The 16,143-nt window shown below is 42.1% G+C and overlaps 1 protein-coding gene across 6 annotated transcripts in view; it reads right to left on the bottom strand.

Annotated features, from left to right (window-relative positions):
• Positions 1-3,403: 3,403 nt before the first annotated feature.
• The window catches only part of LOC133539563 (protein argonaute-4), a 53,728-nt gene continuing 40,988 nt past the window's right edge, over positions 3,404-16,143 (bottom strand). For all 6 annotated transcript variants that reach the window (XM_061881567.1, XM_061881568.1, XM_061881569.1 and 3 more), the window contains 8 exons: positions 12,943-13,127; positions 12,702-12,861; positions 12,286-12,457; positions 12,059-12,202; positions 10,619-10,753; positions 10,440-10,541; positions 7,681-7,880; positions 3,404-3,970 (listed from right to left, as the gene is read on the bottom strand). In XM_061881567.1, coding sequence (XP_061737551.1) covers positions 3,862-3,970; positions 7,681-7,880; positions 10,440-10,541; positions 10,619-10,753; positions 12,059-12,202; positions 12,286-12,457; positions 12,702-12,861; positions 12,943-13,127 — 1,207 coding nt within the window. In that variant the 3' untranslated portion in view covers positions 3,404-3,861. The remainder of the gene's footprint in view (positions 3,971-7,680; positions 7,881-10,439; positions 10,542-10,618; positions 10,754-12,058; positions 12,203-12,285; positions 12,458-12,701; positions 12,862-12,942; positions 13,128-16,143) is intronic.

The raw sequence follows: 16,143 nt of genomic DNA, 5'->3' as shown, positions 1-16,143 counted from the left end.
GATTAGGTCTCTGCTTTTTGCAGATGATGTGGTCCTGATGGCTTCATCTGGCCAGGATCTTCAGCTCTCACAGGATCAGTTCGCAGCCGAGTGTGAAGCGACTGGGATAAGAATCAGCACCTCCAAGTCCGAGTCCATAGTTCTTGCCCGGAAAAGGGTGGAATACCATCTCCGGGTTGGGGAGGAGACCCTGCCCCAAGTGGAGGAGTTCAAGTACCTAAGAGTCTTGTTCACGAGTGAGGGAAAAGTGGATGGTGAGATCGACAGGCGGATCGGTGCGGCGTCTTCAGTAATGCGGACGCTGTATCGATCTGTTGTGGTGAAGAAGTAGCTGAGCCGGAAGGCAAAGCTCTCAATTTACCGGTCGATCTAAGTTCCCATCCTCACCTATGGTCATGAGCTCTGGGTTATGACGGAAAGGACAAGATCACGGGTACAAGCGGCCCAAATGATTTTGGGTATCTCCCTTAGAGATAGGATGAGAAGCTCTGCCATCCGGGAGGAACTCAAAGTAAAGCCGCTGGTCAGGATGCCACCCGAACGCCTCCCTAGGGAGGTGTTTAGGGCACGTCTGACCAGTAGGAGGCCACGGGGAAGACCCAGGACACGTTGGGAAGACTATGTCTCCCAGTTGGCCTGGGACCGCCTCGGGATCCCCCGGGAAGAGCTAGACGAAGTGGCTGGGGAGAGGGATGTCTGGGCTTCTGCTGCTGCCCCCGCGACCTGACCTCAGATATGTGGAAGAAAGTGGATGGATGGATCTGATATCAATATTCCAGTATCGACCCGCAGATTACCATCAGAAACATGTTGATAAAAGAAATGGACACAATCAATGTTAGAGGCATAAAATACCACTTTATTACTTTGCACATGAACACAATATTTCCCTGCAGGCTAAAACAAGAAGTATTGGAGCATTTTTCTTAATAGCAATACCGTGAGAATGGCCCAACGCATGGGACGGTCTACAACTTGCCCCACTATACTGGTCAGAAAGGATTGGAGCGGCCGAACATTGAACAAGCCTTCCAATCCTTTGTACTGCTATTACAGAACAAAAACTGTGGTGCGGCTCGAGAAAAAAAAAAAAAAAAAGACAAAATACTCAAAAACTCCGCAAGTCCATCAAGATAGTGATATATCAAAGTGTAGGGAATTTAGAAGTTCATTTCATGCTCCCCTCATTGAGACTTTTATATTTAAAAAGAGGTAACTCCTTTGAGATTTGTTAAAAAGACGGGAAGAACCCTCCCCCCGAAAGAGAGGCTTGGCCACAGGTAGAAACCAGGAAGAAGGAGACAATATGGACGCTCACTACACTGGAACCGGGCTAAGAGGCGCTGGGTTCCGTCTTACGTCAACGCGGGGTGCATGTTTGAAGAAAGTACCTCGTTTGAATGTGAACATGACGCCCCCGCCCAACACAAGATTGGAGCCCTCCGCCTCTTCGCCTGATGACTACATTACTGACATTGGTGTGGGAATCCTTTAAAAACACATGAAGAGATATTGCTAGCCTAAAACAGTCATCAACATTTACACCCAAAAAAAAGCAGTTCTACTTTTTTCCTTTATCGTAATAAATATTATTCCGACTTTTTTTTTGTTTGTTCCGTTTACTATATAATCTGGCATGCAGGCGAGCAAAGGAAAAATCTACAAAACTACACCACCGAATGCACGTCCCCACTGATTGATACAAGCAAATTAAAAACACAAGAAAGAAAATACGCCAGGAAATAAAACAATACAGCTTCATCTTTTCCACAACAGCAGAACTGGAGTTCGTTGCTATGCGCGGCAGATATTCCACTTTGCAGACCGGATGAACGTCAAACCGCTCGGCTTCACGCATGAAAGACGCCCGCCCCGCCCCCTTTCGCCAACGCGCACGCCTTCGACAGGTAGGTGCTCAAACTCATTCATGATAAACCTGCTGCTTTACGGGTGGTTTATTACAAAAGGGCTTTTATGCTGAGCTGTGCCCCCCTGAGGAGGCGTGAACGCCGGCCGTTTCCTCTCCGACCCTCGTCTATCCCGAAGCGGCGCCCCCAGCCACGGTGTGTGTGTGTGTGTTTAATGATTGTTCAATCCAGTGTTTCAAAAAAAACACTTAAAAGGGGATGGGGGTATACATCAAATACACACAGAAATATAAACCATTAGAAAATTAATCTTATTGCCTATTTGCAAACTGCTTGAAAATCAAATCAGCCCAACAATTACGATCCCTGATTGTCTCCATCTATCTGGTCAAAACCAACAGAGTGACACGCACGCACGCGCACACACACACACACACACACACACACACACACACACACACACACACACACACGGGTCACTCCGGAGTGCTACACAAAAGCCCACAATCTGACGCCGTTAGCTTGGATGCTACAACAAAAAAAAAAACCTCCACCTGCAGCCAATGAAAAGTTACTTCGGGAAAAATTCCAAAAATCACAAGAGTCACAACACGGACGACGTTAACGATAGCACGGAAAAAAATTCCGAAACAGGTTTTTTCTTTTTTTTTTTCTTCTTCTTCTTTAAAGATAACCACAAAACATCTTATATTAAAACTTTACAAATCTGCTTTGTTGATCCGTATGTATAAATGCATAAAGGTAATAAGAGTGCCCTCTGTTGCTTGCCGAGCGTCCCGGGTCAGTGCAGTGAATTGGCCGGTGCGACTGTACAAAAAGGAAAAAAACTGGGTTGCGGTCCTTGAATTACAAAACAAACTGTTTTTTTTTTAATATAAAATCTGTTTGGATACTAAAATATCCAAAGAAAACGCTAAGTTTAATGCCTTCAACCACGCAACACATGAACAAGCCAAACATCGCGGTTCATAATAATAAAAAAACAAAAAAAAACGTACAAGTGACCCGGGACCGCTGGAAATCACCACCTCACGTCCTCCATGAAGCCCCGTTTAAAGTCTCTCAAAAGCTGCTCTGGAGATGTAAATATACATTTATATGTACTGTATGTGTGAATAGAAAAACAAAACAAAAAACAACAAATCTGAGGCATTTACAGCAGTTATCTCCTCAATGTCCCTTTGCAATTCAGTGGCCTGCCATGAAAGCACGTGCACGCACAACAAAAATGTATATACAGAGATTCTCTCTCACACACACACACACACACACACACACACACACACACACACACACACAAACACACACTTTCATAAAAGGCGGGAGGGAAAGTAGTAGCGGGTATGAACACCCAGGTCACCTCATTTGTAAAAGACTGAAGGAGGAAAAAGGTTAAAACACACGCTCGTAAAAAGGAAAAAAATATAATATATATTTATATATTTCATTCTCAAAAGGTCGACCCCCCCCCCCCGCGTCCCCTCCATCGCTCCGTGGAGTCCCCCCAACCCCCCACCCGATAAAACCCAAGACCTTGTGACAGATTTTGCCCTGGTAGGCTTTGAGGTAAAAGTAGATCAGAGTCCTGCTTAGCTGGGAGAGCGAAAAAGAGGTGCTGGGACACACCCTTCGTCGCTCAGTGTATGTTCAAAACACGAGTGTAGACATTCAGATAGAAAAAATTAAAATGAAAAGAAATGAATGGCTCAACTAGTAGTATGCGTGTTGTTCGTTTTCTTCTGTGCGTGGGGAAAAAACCTCAGGGTTCGCAGTGCTTAAGATTGCTGGTTAGAGAGGCGGCTCGACGGGGGAACGTTGGAGCTCGTTCCGTTTATAAAGCTACTGGACGTCGGATCCCGTCAAAGAGCCGCTTTGGTGAAGATTTCGGAAAAATGAATGAAATGAAATAAAATAAAAAGACAAGAAGGAAAGACTGGCAAGGAAATGATAAGAGGATGGAGGACTGGCCTGGTCAGGCGAAGTACATGGTGTGCTGGGTGTCGTAGTGGATCTGGACCGCCTTGGCCAAAGCTTGAGGGTCGCGGCCGTTGCTCTGGCCGGACACATGGCTGCCCTCAGCACTGTGGAACAAAACAACATATTTACTTGGCTTTTGTCGGTCCGTTCATGCTGTTAAAGTTCCTGCTCAGTGGCCTTGTAATTACAGCAGTGGTTCTTAACCTGGGTTCGGCCTCAGGGGTTCGGTAAGTCGGCCTCAGGTGTTCGGCGGAGGTCCAAACACACCAGACTCATCGTGTAAATATAAACTTCTCCCTATCTGCGTTCGGATCTATTTTTCCCCACACCTCTAGTTATTACTTATAATGAAATGAAACAGAACAGTAATTCAAAGAGTTCTGAGTATGTGCTTTTACTGCCATCTAGTGTTTACTTTTAAGTCTGTTGATATAAAACAAGGGTCGGGAACCTTTTTGGCTGAGAGAGCCATACAAGCCAAATATTTTTTTAAGTATTTCCATGAGAGCCATATAATGTTTGTTTTTTTAACACTGAATACAACTGTATGTGTGCATTTTTAAGAAAGACCATCGTTTTTAGAGTATAATAAGTCTCTTATTCTTTTTAATAACATTATTATTCTGAGTCTAATCAAAAATAAATAAAATTCTTCTTACCATTAATGCGACTTCTTGAACAGGTGCGGTAGAAACGTAGAAACCGGATGGATGGATACAAATGCATGAGAATGTTTTATATTTTGAACGTTATTTTTGACACTGATTACCAGCGGAATTATTCATGACTTATCGTGTTAAGCAGTGTCAGCTAAGATGTATCTGAGAGCCAGATGCAGTCATCAAAAGAGCCACATCTGGCTCTAGAACCACAGGTTCCCTACCTAATATAAAAGAAGTAAAGCAATGCAGTATTTGTTTTCCCATACTTGTTGCAATCCTGTTCTTTTTTGCATGTACTTCATAGTTCATTTATAAAATCAAGAGTTAATTTAATATTATAAATAAAAGAATAAACCTCCAAATAGTGCAACTCTTGGGAGACTTTTTGAAAAAGCTGACGCAAATTCAGACATTTTACACAATCAATTTTTTTAAAAAGCCTGCGAAATCAGAGGGTCTGATTCAATGTCACTGGGACAACGGAATTTAAAAAGGAAATTTGCACTTTATTTTTCATCCACAATTTGAGACAAGAACACGCGGCTTTGCCTTTTCGGTGCGTTCTCAATAGTGAAAAACTGCCAGCACGAGGCAGCTAAAAATGCAGGTCATGGGGATACGATCGGTGGTGCCTATAAAGCCCTCTAAAACCACCCAAACACCTTCAAAACTGTTTTATATACATGCTGCAAGTATGTATGTAATGTAGTAACATTCATGATAAGATGTAATATTTACAGTATTTGGTTTCCTGGGTGCATTGACTGCATAGTGCCACTTTCCTCTACAACCACAACAAAGACCACTGTCTGTGTTTGCTACCTTTATTAGCAGACTTTATGGGAGCCTTGGAGCGTTACCACGTAGCACCATTGCTACAGTTTAAAAAAAATAATATAAAACTGACTTACAATGTAGGCTCTCGCCAGGATGGTTGTAGCTTTCAGCACTTGTGAGCTGCTAAATTCGGTATAATCCTCACTCCGCAAGTAAAAAGTGTTTTCTAGCGATGTCGGCTTTAATGCCGTGTTCCATTCTTTGCGAGCCATGTAGCATCCTGTTGGTCCCATGTGACCCAAAATCCCCATTTTGTGCAAAATCTTCTGGTACACAGGTGAGACGCATGATGTATGACATATAATTAACTTTTACTAACTCAAAAGGCAACAGCAACAGAGGCAGCTCAATTTTAACATGGCGGGTCGTAACCAATGTTATAAGTGTCTTGAGAAATGTGGGCACGGTGATCTGTCACTACGCCAAAAAAGTACCGTATTTCCTTAAATTGTCGCCAGGCATATAGTATGTACCTGCCTTGAATTTCCACCGGGTCAAACTCGTCACGTCACGAGTGACACTTCACCTGTCATCATTTTCAAAATGGAGGAGGCTGATTTCAATCATTTGAAATCACATAAAGGGAAGAAGATTAAGAGCTATTCAGTAGGATTTAAGGTCCAAGCTATTGAATATGCTAAAAAGAACAGTAAGCAGCTATGTTTTATTAATATACCGTAGCTGCGTGTGTCAAATATGAGTCATTAAATGACTCCCGCCTCCTGGTGGTAGAGGGCGCTAGTGATCCTTCTTGCGACTACTCGGCTGCAGAAGAAGTGACAACAAGTGTCGTGATATGTGCTGAGAACGGATATGATGCGGGGGGTGCACGACGGACCTTTTAGGATGTAACACCACTACTCTTATGCTGGCTATGTAAACAACCGGGCTGAAATGAAGCATGTTCCAGTCCTAAATACCCAGTGTATTATTTATACAATAACACTTCATGGTGGCAGCGGTGGGATAAAGAGAACACCCACGGAGCAGAACGAGAGGGGGAGTTGTCTTAGGATAATTCTGTCGTCGCCCGCACTACACGTGAGGAGCCGAGCTAACTGATAGCAGCGGTCTGCGCATCGGGAGCAACCCAAACGAGAGCGTGCTATGGCTACACACTGACCGACCATGAACTGGACCAGCAAGAGTGAGCAGCATGTGTTTATTTTTTCCTCTCGCTTGCACTTTTAACATGGAGGATTACATATCAAAAATAAAACTGTTTTCTAAACTGGACTTTCAATCGAAGCAGGAGGTAAGAAAGGAAGATCTGAAGAAAGATAAGGAAGACTTCTATAAATAAGTTATCGATGCTTTTGATCAGAAGGAGCTGCGCATGGACTTCATTTATAAGTAAAGGTAAGAACATAATAACGTTTTTTTTAATTAAATGTGCTTTCCATGATGGTATCCTTACATCACACTCAAACATTTTAAAGAGCAGGCCTACATTTACCGTAATGCCTTTGGTAAGTGCCGGAGTGAGAAGAGGTTTTAAGATAATTAGCGCATGCTTGCCTTTACCGCATGCCTTTAGTAAGCGCCGGAGGGAGAAGAGGTTTTACATTAATAATTCAAGGAAATACAGTAGTTCCTACATGTAAGTTCCTACAATAATGTCAATATAGCTTGGCTAATATGCAGGTCACAGCATGTATTAAAAAAAAAAAGTTTTTTTTTTTAAGTTAAAGTACCAATAATTGTCACACACACACTAGGTGTGGTGAAATTATCCTCTGCATTTCACCCATTATCATGTTCACACCCTGGGAGGTGAGGGGAGCAGTGGGCAGCAGCGGTGGCCGCGCCCGGGAATCATTTTTGGTTATTTAACCCCCAATTCCAACCCTTGATGCTGAGTGTCAAGCAGGGAGGTAATGGGTCCTATTTTTATAGTCTTTGGTATGACTCGCCCGGGGTTTGAACTCACAACCTACCGATGTCAAGGCGGACACTCTAACCACTAGGCCACCTACTCAGAGGCCTGGTGGGTTTTAGAGCACTTTGTAGGCAGAATAGATGAATCCCAATTTTCCGCATTGTACTAGCATTTGTTTTCACCAATTTAAACACACAAAAGAGAAAGACATGTGGTCTTGTCTCACATTGGGACGGTCGATAAGGGCATAATAAAAAAAGAAAAAGTGTAGTTTACCTTTAAAAAAACACAATAGAAATCATCCCTTTAGATCTCAAATGTTATGTCAACCAACACCTGGACTTTTCAGCCTTTAGAACACGGTCGACTGAGACTTACTGGGTTGTAAGATGGGCCGACTGCAAGCATAAAAATGGTCAAGGTCTCGCCTCCTCACCTGTCGTGGTCTTTGTCCACCAGATGGTATCGGGCACGGAAGGCCACCAGCCTGGCGTAGTAGGCCGGCGCCGGGATGGAGACTGAGCGCGTGCAGCGGACGTAAGTGTGGCACAGCTGGTAGGTGAGGAGCTGCAGTTCGTCGGCAGTGAAACAGTTGTCATCCCACAAGACGTGGTAGTGAGACGGACGACTGGTTCCCTGAAGAAATGTGCAAAAGAAAAATTCCTTCATTTCCCCTGACACCATGATTAAAAAGTCATCTAAAACTTGCATATTAATAATGCAGCACGTGTGGCAAAGAAATTTAAAAAGAATCTAATGATTCCATTGAGTTATAAATTACTTTCATGCCAAGCCACATAATAGCTTGTCGTTAAATTATATATTTACTCTGGAGTACACTTAAGGAGTATCACTAGGGACGTTCGATCAGGGTTTTATGGAGTCGATACGATTTTCCATGAGGGAAATCGATCATGTACTGTGAACGTTTATTTTATATATTTTTTTTGAGTGCTCTTGACAGTTTAACAATATCAACTCAATATTTAAACTATTTCCCTATTCTCTTGAATTATAGGTACAATATTTTGATCAACAGTAAAGAACCGGCATGGGAAAATATTTTGACTCAGGAGTCAAATTTGGAGAAAACAATGTGTCTGGGGGCCGGTATAGCTCGGTTGGTAGCGTGGCCATGCCAGCAACTTGAGGGTTGCAGGTTTGATTCCCGCTTGTGCCATCCTAGTTACTGCCGTTGTGTCCTTGGGCAAGACACTTTACCCACCTGCTCCCAGTGCCACCCACACTGGTTTAAATGCAACTTAGATATTGGGTTTCACTATGTAAAGCGCTTTGAGTCACTTGAGAAAAGCGCTATATAAATATAATTCACTTCACTATATCTATTTTTGGGAATACTCATAGAAAACCTCACAATAATTTCTGATTGAATGCTAAAAATGTGATGACAGACCGCCTTAAAAAACAGAATGGAATTTTAATTTTTTTACTGAATGAGAAATCCAGAATTTACATGTAAATAAAGAATGTGGGATTTACAATATTAACTATGAACGATAAAACACTGAATATTGACAACATGTTGGAGCCACTATGGATTGAACTTTCACAGTATCATGTTAGACCCGCTCAACATCCATTGCTTTCGGTCTCCTAGAGGGGGGGGGGGGGGGGTTGCCCACATTTGAGGTCCTCTCCAAGGTTTCTCATAGTCAGCATTGTCACTGGCGTCCCACTGGATGTGAATTCTCCCTGCCCACTGGGTGTGAGTTTTCCTTGCCCTTTTGTGGGTTCTTCCGAGGATGTTGTAGTCGTAGTGGTTTGTGCAGTCCTTTGAGACATTTGTGATTTAGGGCTATATAAATAAACATTGATTGATTGACATACGAATGTCACACACCCTTTCGATCAACGTATTTTACAATCAAGCAAAACAACAAAAATGCAACAAACAGCAAAATATGAACGCAAAGGGTAAAAAAAACACCTAGAATCTGATATACTGGACATATCACTAAGCTTTAAAACTTTGTTGTAAAATTATTTTTCCGCGTCTGTCCCTGACACCTGCATTTCAGGCGGACCGCTCTGGAAACACTCTGTGGAAACAAACCACTGATTGGCGCCGCGTCTGAGATGCTGTGACAGATTACCATAATAACTTGTATACAATGAGAAAGCTCAGGTTGCAATGATTTAAATACTTTGTATAGTTCAAGACTTACGGTCATTTGAAAACGTCACTGCACATCATAAGGGCAGCAACAGTTTCCGTATTAAAGATCTAAAAAAAATTATTTGAGAATGTCCAGCGGGTCAGATTGAAAAGGTTAATGTGCCTTACATTGCCCAGACTTGGTATAGAACAACAAAAACTGCTCTCTACTAATCATTTTGTATTTAATTGTTTTGGTCTTCCAGTTTAGGGATTTTTGTAAACATAAAAAAAATTAAAAAACATTTTTGAGAAACTATAAAGTTATCGACCTTATCACTTCGGTATCAATCATATACTGATACTACCGGGACGGCGTGGCGCAGTGGAAGAGTGGCCGTGCGCAACCTGGTTCAATCCCCACCTAGTACCAACCTCGTCATGTCCGTTGTGTCCTGAGCAAGACACTTCACCCTTGCTCCTGATGGGTGCTGGTTGGCGCCTTGCATGGCAGCTCCCTCCATCAGTGTGTGAATGTGTGTGTGAATGGGTAAATGTGGAAGTAGTGTCAAAGCGCTTTGAGTACCTTGAAGGTAGAAAAGCGCTATACAAGTACAACCCATTTATTTATTTACCCTTGGTGTCGACACCACCAATTTATGGAAGGTATTTAATTAATCTCCTTTTAATTTCCTGTTAGTAACAACTTACTTCCTGCTTTAACTTGTTTCTATCGACACTTCTTAAACTTTACTAACACTTATTTCTTGTGCTGTTTCAAGCAAGCTTAGCAGTTTGCTTAGCTATTAGCATGCCTGCTCCTGGCTTGCTCTCTGGATGTGTAACACGTTTAGTTTCGCCCTCCAGCTATCGTGATACTTAAAATACCAAGAAACGCAGATTATTAGGGGAGCAACTTCACACTATGAATGGACATAATTAGCTGCGAGTTTGTAAACTGGGGGACTAAAAATAAATAGTGTAAACCAGAGGGTATTGGTTACTTTTTTTAGGAAAATTGGCCGATACAAGTCAGTGGCAGATTTCTCAAAGTATCTTTAAATGGAAGAATCTCGCACCTGAATCCCAGCATGGCTGCACAGGTAGAAGTCAAACTCGGACGGATGTGTAATGGTGCTGTCCACTGTGGTGCCAGCTGGTACGTTACCACTCTTCCCAACCTGGAAGCCACACATATACAGTAGGACGGCTTTTAAAACCAAGTATATGAATACGTGAACATTTTTGCCATACAGACCCTCTCAGCCTTATCGGAACAGAAAAGTCGGGTGTGGTGACGTTTCTGAACCACAATGTAGGTGATGCCGGGCCGGTAGTCCTCCTCCAGACTGATGCATGCCTTCCTGATGGCTATAAGCTCTGGCCACGCTACCTAAAAAAAAACATAACAAATAACAAAAAAAGACCACACTTTAATGAGGTAAGCTGAAAACACCATATTTTTCGGACCAAAGGCGCACTACCAACGATTGGTCTATTTTTGATCTTTTTTCATATAAGGCACACCGGATTATAGGGCGCATTAAAAGGAGTCGTATTATTATTATCTCTTTTTTTTTTAAATGCAAAACACTTCCTTATGGTCTACATAACGTGTGATGGTGGTTCTTTGGTCAAAATGTTGCATCGATGATATTTTACAGATCATCTTCTAGTCGCTTTCTGACAGTCGCTTCAGGATGCGCCATTTTGTGGGCGGTCTTATTTACGTGGCTCACCTTCGACAGCGTCTTCTCCCTGTCATCTGTGTTGTAGCGGTGTAGCGTGCAAGGACGGGAGTGGAAGAAGTGTCAAAAGATGGAGCTAACTGTTCTAATGACATTCAGACTTTACTTCAATCAATAACGGAGCAGCATCTCCTCATCCAGAAACAACATGGGAAATGTGTCCCGTGAAAATCGTCTGACCAGAACTCTCTAATAACTAAAGTTCTTTGGGTGAATAATGTAAACTCACTACACCGGTATGTTTTAGCGCTTTCATTGAGAGTTTACTGACATATAAGTAAGAACTTTACACTACTTTATATTAGAAACGGCAACAGCGGAGGATGAATGTCCCATAACAAAAAGATATCGACTTTGGCGTCGGAATAGACTACAAAGGCAGACTAGTGCAATTTTTCAGGATTTATGCAGATCCCAAATACAGATCAGCCAGTACCAGAAGGTAAGAAAAGTTGCTTTTGCATGATATTGCGAAACAAAAACGCCAGATATTATGTCTTACCTTATACACACACCATAATACTTGTATGTTTAATGCGCAGACAATCCATTAAGCGGTGCGGCTTCATAGCTTACCAAAATGGTATTAAAACATTTTGATAGTTTTTTTAACGCTGTGTGTAATGTTCTATATTTTCAATGGAACATATGAAATGTTGGTGTTTACTTGAGTCATATTACCATCATATTGCAGTCTACATGTATCTCTTATGTTTGACTGCCATCTACCGGTCACACTTATTACACCATGTACCAAATAAAATAGCTTTGAGGTCGGTAAGCAAAACCAGAATTATTCTGTACATTAGGCACACCGGGTTAAAAGGCGCACTGTCGAGTTCTGAGAAAAAATAATAATTTTAGGTGCGCCTTGTAGTCCGGAAAATATGGGTAGTGAAATAGTCAAATAAGCAAAACCTTATTCCCCAAAGATGAATATAATTTGTCACCTGTTTCATCTGGCCCTCGGAAACGCCACCGCGGTAATAAATGATGCGTGTAGGCTTGAAGCGTGTGGACTTGTAAAATTGGATCAGCAGCTCCCGCACCATGTTGGTCAGATCTTGAATGACCTCCTGACTGAAGAGTTGCTCCTACACAGACCACAGAGTCAGGTTAGCTTTGGAAAAGTTGACCTTTTTTCCCCTCAAGTTGCAAAGTAACAAGCCATAGAAACCTGGGACATGTCTTGCCGGGACGTCTGGACTCGCACTGTAGCACAATAACGGCTGGGGTGGCCGTCCATGCTGCCCACCACCGCCGCAATGGACGGCTTCTTCCCGTCACCCGCTGGAGGATGCGTGACATCTGCACCCAGGAAGATGACAGGCTGCTGGAACACGGAGGGCCTGTAAAGAGACAGGAAACACAGAATGAATGCTGTTTTGACCAACAGTGTCACATGATGCTTATTGCTCTGTGGAATAAAAAAGATTCCATGAATTGATTAACGTGGACCCCGACTTAAACAAGTTGAAAAACTTATTCGGGTGTTACCATTTAGTGGTCAATTGTACGGAATATGTACTGTACTGTGCAATCTACTAATAAAAGTATCAATCAATCAATCAATCAATCCAAAAGGATACTAACCTCTGGTGAGGCACCAGGACGTTGTTGATGCCTCCTAACTTGGCATTGATTTTGAGGCAGAGGTTGGAGAGAGTTTGGGGGGAGGTCTTGACTACGTTCTTCACCTGGACACACTGGGTGGCCATGCCGAGGAGAGTGTCGCCCACCCGCTTCACCTCAGCTGTATATAACGATGACCAAATCATCACTAAAGACAAACGGAACGGACGTTTTTTGCCTCATGCGCCATGTTTATGCTTACCATAGACGGGTGTTTTGCCAGGCAGGATGACCACAATAAGCTGCAGACCGACATAAGACATCTTGAGGTGCTTAAACATGGGCTCCACGCTGTCCGCTCCCTGGGCGTATTTACAAAAACATGGCTGGCCTTGAATAGGCATCCCGGCGTCCTTTGAGATCTTACGCAGTTGATCAGTGAAGCTCCTAAAAAAAAGAACCCAAGCTCATTAAAATCAACAACAAACTATGTAGATAAATCTGCACGGGCGCATTAACAAAAAGGGACTAAATGTCTCCAAGGGAAGTAGTACCTCAACCTACAGCTTTTTGTTATGCTTAAAGGCCTACTGAAATTAGATTTTCTTATTTAAACGGGGATAGCAGGTCCATTCTGTGTCATACTTGATCATTTCGCTATATTGCCATATTTTTGCTAAAAGGATTTAGTGGAGAACATCGACGATAAAGTTTGCAACTTTTGGTCGCTAAAAAAAGGCTTGCCTTTACCGGAAGTAGCAGACGATGACATCACCGGTGTGAGGACTCCTCACGTCCTCACATTGTTTATAATGGGAGCCTCCAACAGCAAGAGCTATTCGGACCGAGAAAACGACAATTTCCCCATTAATTTGAGCGAGGATGAAAGATTCGTGGCTGAGGATATTGATAGCGAAGAACTAGAAAAAAAATGTAATAAAAAAAAGGCGATTGCATTGGGAACGATTCAGATGTTTTTAGACACATTTACTAGGATAATTGTGGGAAATCCCTCATCTTTCTATTGTGTTGCTAGTGTTTTAGTGAGTTAAATAGTACTTGATAGTCGGAGGGGTGTGTCCACGGGTGTCTTGACGCCAGTGTCTGAGGGAAGTCACGGCAGCTGCATGGACGACGCAAGCTCCGCAGATCTCCGGTAAGAGGCGACTTTTTACCACAATTTTCTCACCGAAACCTGCCGGTTGACAAGTGGTCGGGATCCATGTTCGCTTGACCGCTCTGATCCATAGTAAAGCTTCACCTCCGGGAGTTTTAAACACGGAAACAAAGTGTGTTTGTGTGGCTAAAGGCTAAAGCTTCCCACCTCCATCTTTTTACTTTGACTTCTCCATTATTGATTGAACAAATTGCAAAAGATTCAGCAACACAGATGTCCAGAATACTGTGTAATTGCGCGATGAAAAGAGACGACTTTTAGCTGCAAGTGGTGCTCGGCTAATATGTCCCCTCCAACTCGAGACGTCACGCGCACGCGTCATCATACGCGACGTTTTTAACAAGAAACTCCGCGGGAAATTTAAAATTGTAATTTAGTAAACTAAAGCGGCCGTATTGGCATGTGTTGCAATGTTAATATTTCATCGTTGATATATAAACTATCAGACTGCGTGGTGGCTAGTAGTGGCTTTCAGTAGGCCTTTAAGTTGTGATCATTCATTTTGGATTACGAGTTTCGTTTTGTGTTTTCGACCTTGCCCTCCAACCATCGGAATGGTGAAAGCGACTGCGAAGGAGAGCACCAAGGAGAAGAAGCAGCAGACTCCACCAAAGACAAACAAACCAATCAAAACATGTCTGACAGTTGCATCAGCAAACAAAGCATTTGATAACTCTCCACCAGCGGCAGTTGCGGCAACGCCAACTACCGGAGGTAAATAACCAAGACTGCCGATTCCTATTAACTGTAGACATAAAATAATGCTTCTCATGCATTACAGTACATGACGACATCGGTGCCTGACTGACTCAGAGGCTGCACGCCTCCTCCCTGTCTGAGAAAGGACCATAATTGGTCAGAAAAATCGCTTATCCCACTTGAAAAAGCACATATGCTAATTTTTCTGCAAAATAACGGATCATTTTCATAATTGATGGTTGCAAAATCGCACAATGCACAGTAAATATGTTATATAATTTCATAGCTGGTTAGAATAAATAAATACAATGTATAAATAAGTTCATATTTACATATAATGTGATTAAAAATGTATATCCTTTGGCAATTTCATGCAAGTATATGTATACTTTATTTTTTGTTACAAAACCCATGTAAATTGGAGAACATATTTTTTGTTCCGGTTTAGTTACATTGTTGGGGGGACAATTCATTTGTGACAGAATAAGGGAAGCAGCATGAGACAGCAAGCATTTGATGGAAGAAGTTAATTGAGTCTTGGCTTCAAAAGAAACTTTATTCCCTCCGAGTTTGTGAGGCCAGTGAGGTATTTTCTGATAATTTAAATGAAATCAATGTGTTTTCTTTTACTTGATGTCAGACTAATTGTAAGTTCTGTTTTTCTTATTTATTAGTTCTGACGGCATTATTTTGGCATCGTTAACGAGACGAAGGCGTGGCTGGAATAAATGTCTGTGTGAGAAAAACAAACAACTTGACCTTGATTAAGACCTCGGAGGGACTAACATTTATGTTACCAAAATGTTGCTGAAAAGTCTTTGCTAATTGTCAGAATAATCTGTTGTATTTTGTTAACAGTACAGCAGAATATTTATTATATCATCAGCTGAAATAGTTACTTTCAAAGTCAAATATTTTTCTGGGGACCACCTTTTACCCCATCAAGGAGTCCTATGCTGTGGGTCTCTGAAGACTTCATGTTTCTTCGAAACAAAACAAAGGTGATGCTTAACATGTTTGTTAACCTTTTTTCCCCAAAAATAAGAATGGGTAAGGAAATGGATAAAGAACCGAATTGTTAAGCAGAATCGAAAATGGGATTGGAGTCGTTAAAATCTCATCACTTCCCATCCCCGTCAACGTGTTTCAGTTTGTTCGGTCTCCGGACTCTACAAACTGGACGATCGAGCATTACCCTTAGTACGCAGACATATATTGCTCGCGGTCAACTCTGACCTCCGGGCCGTCACACAAAAATATCCGTTCAACATGAACATTCATTTCAATAGCTACACAACGGAGAAGCACCCCGTAGGAGACATCTGCAGAAGCCCTAAAGTAAATATTGTACATTATTTAAAAAAATTACTCTTGTCGTACATTCTATTCAAGTGTTTTTTCACAACAACACTTATCGAATACAATAATAACTGTTAACTGTTTATTGTTCTTCGGTCGATGATCAACAAGGCAAACAAACAGTTGTACATTCATAGATTGAAAATAAAAAGTTGTACATTCATAGATTGAAAATAAAAAATGTTGCAGACCGAAAGGGTTTAGGCTGAAGTTAAACACTTATTGCAC

The sequence above is a fragment of the Nerophis ophidion genome, linkage group LG21 (assembly GCF_033978795.1).
Source record: "Nerophis ophidion isolate RoL-2023_Sa linkage group LG21, RoL_Noph_v1.0, whole genome shotgun sequence".
Classification (NCBI taxonomy): Eukaryota; Metazoa; Chordata; class Actinopteri; order Syngnathiformes; family Syngnathidae; genus Nerophis; species Nerophis ophidion.
The sequence above is the reverse complement of the archived record's forward strand: the minus strand, read 5'-3'. Positions and strand labels throughout refer to the sequence as shown.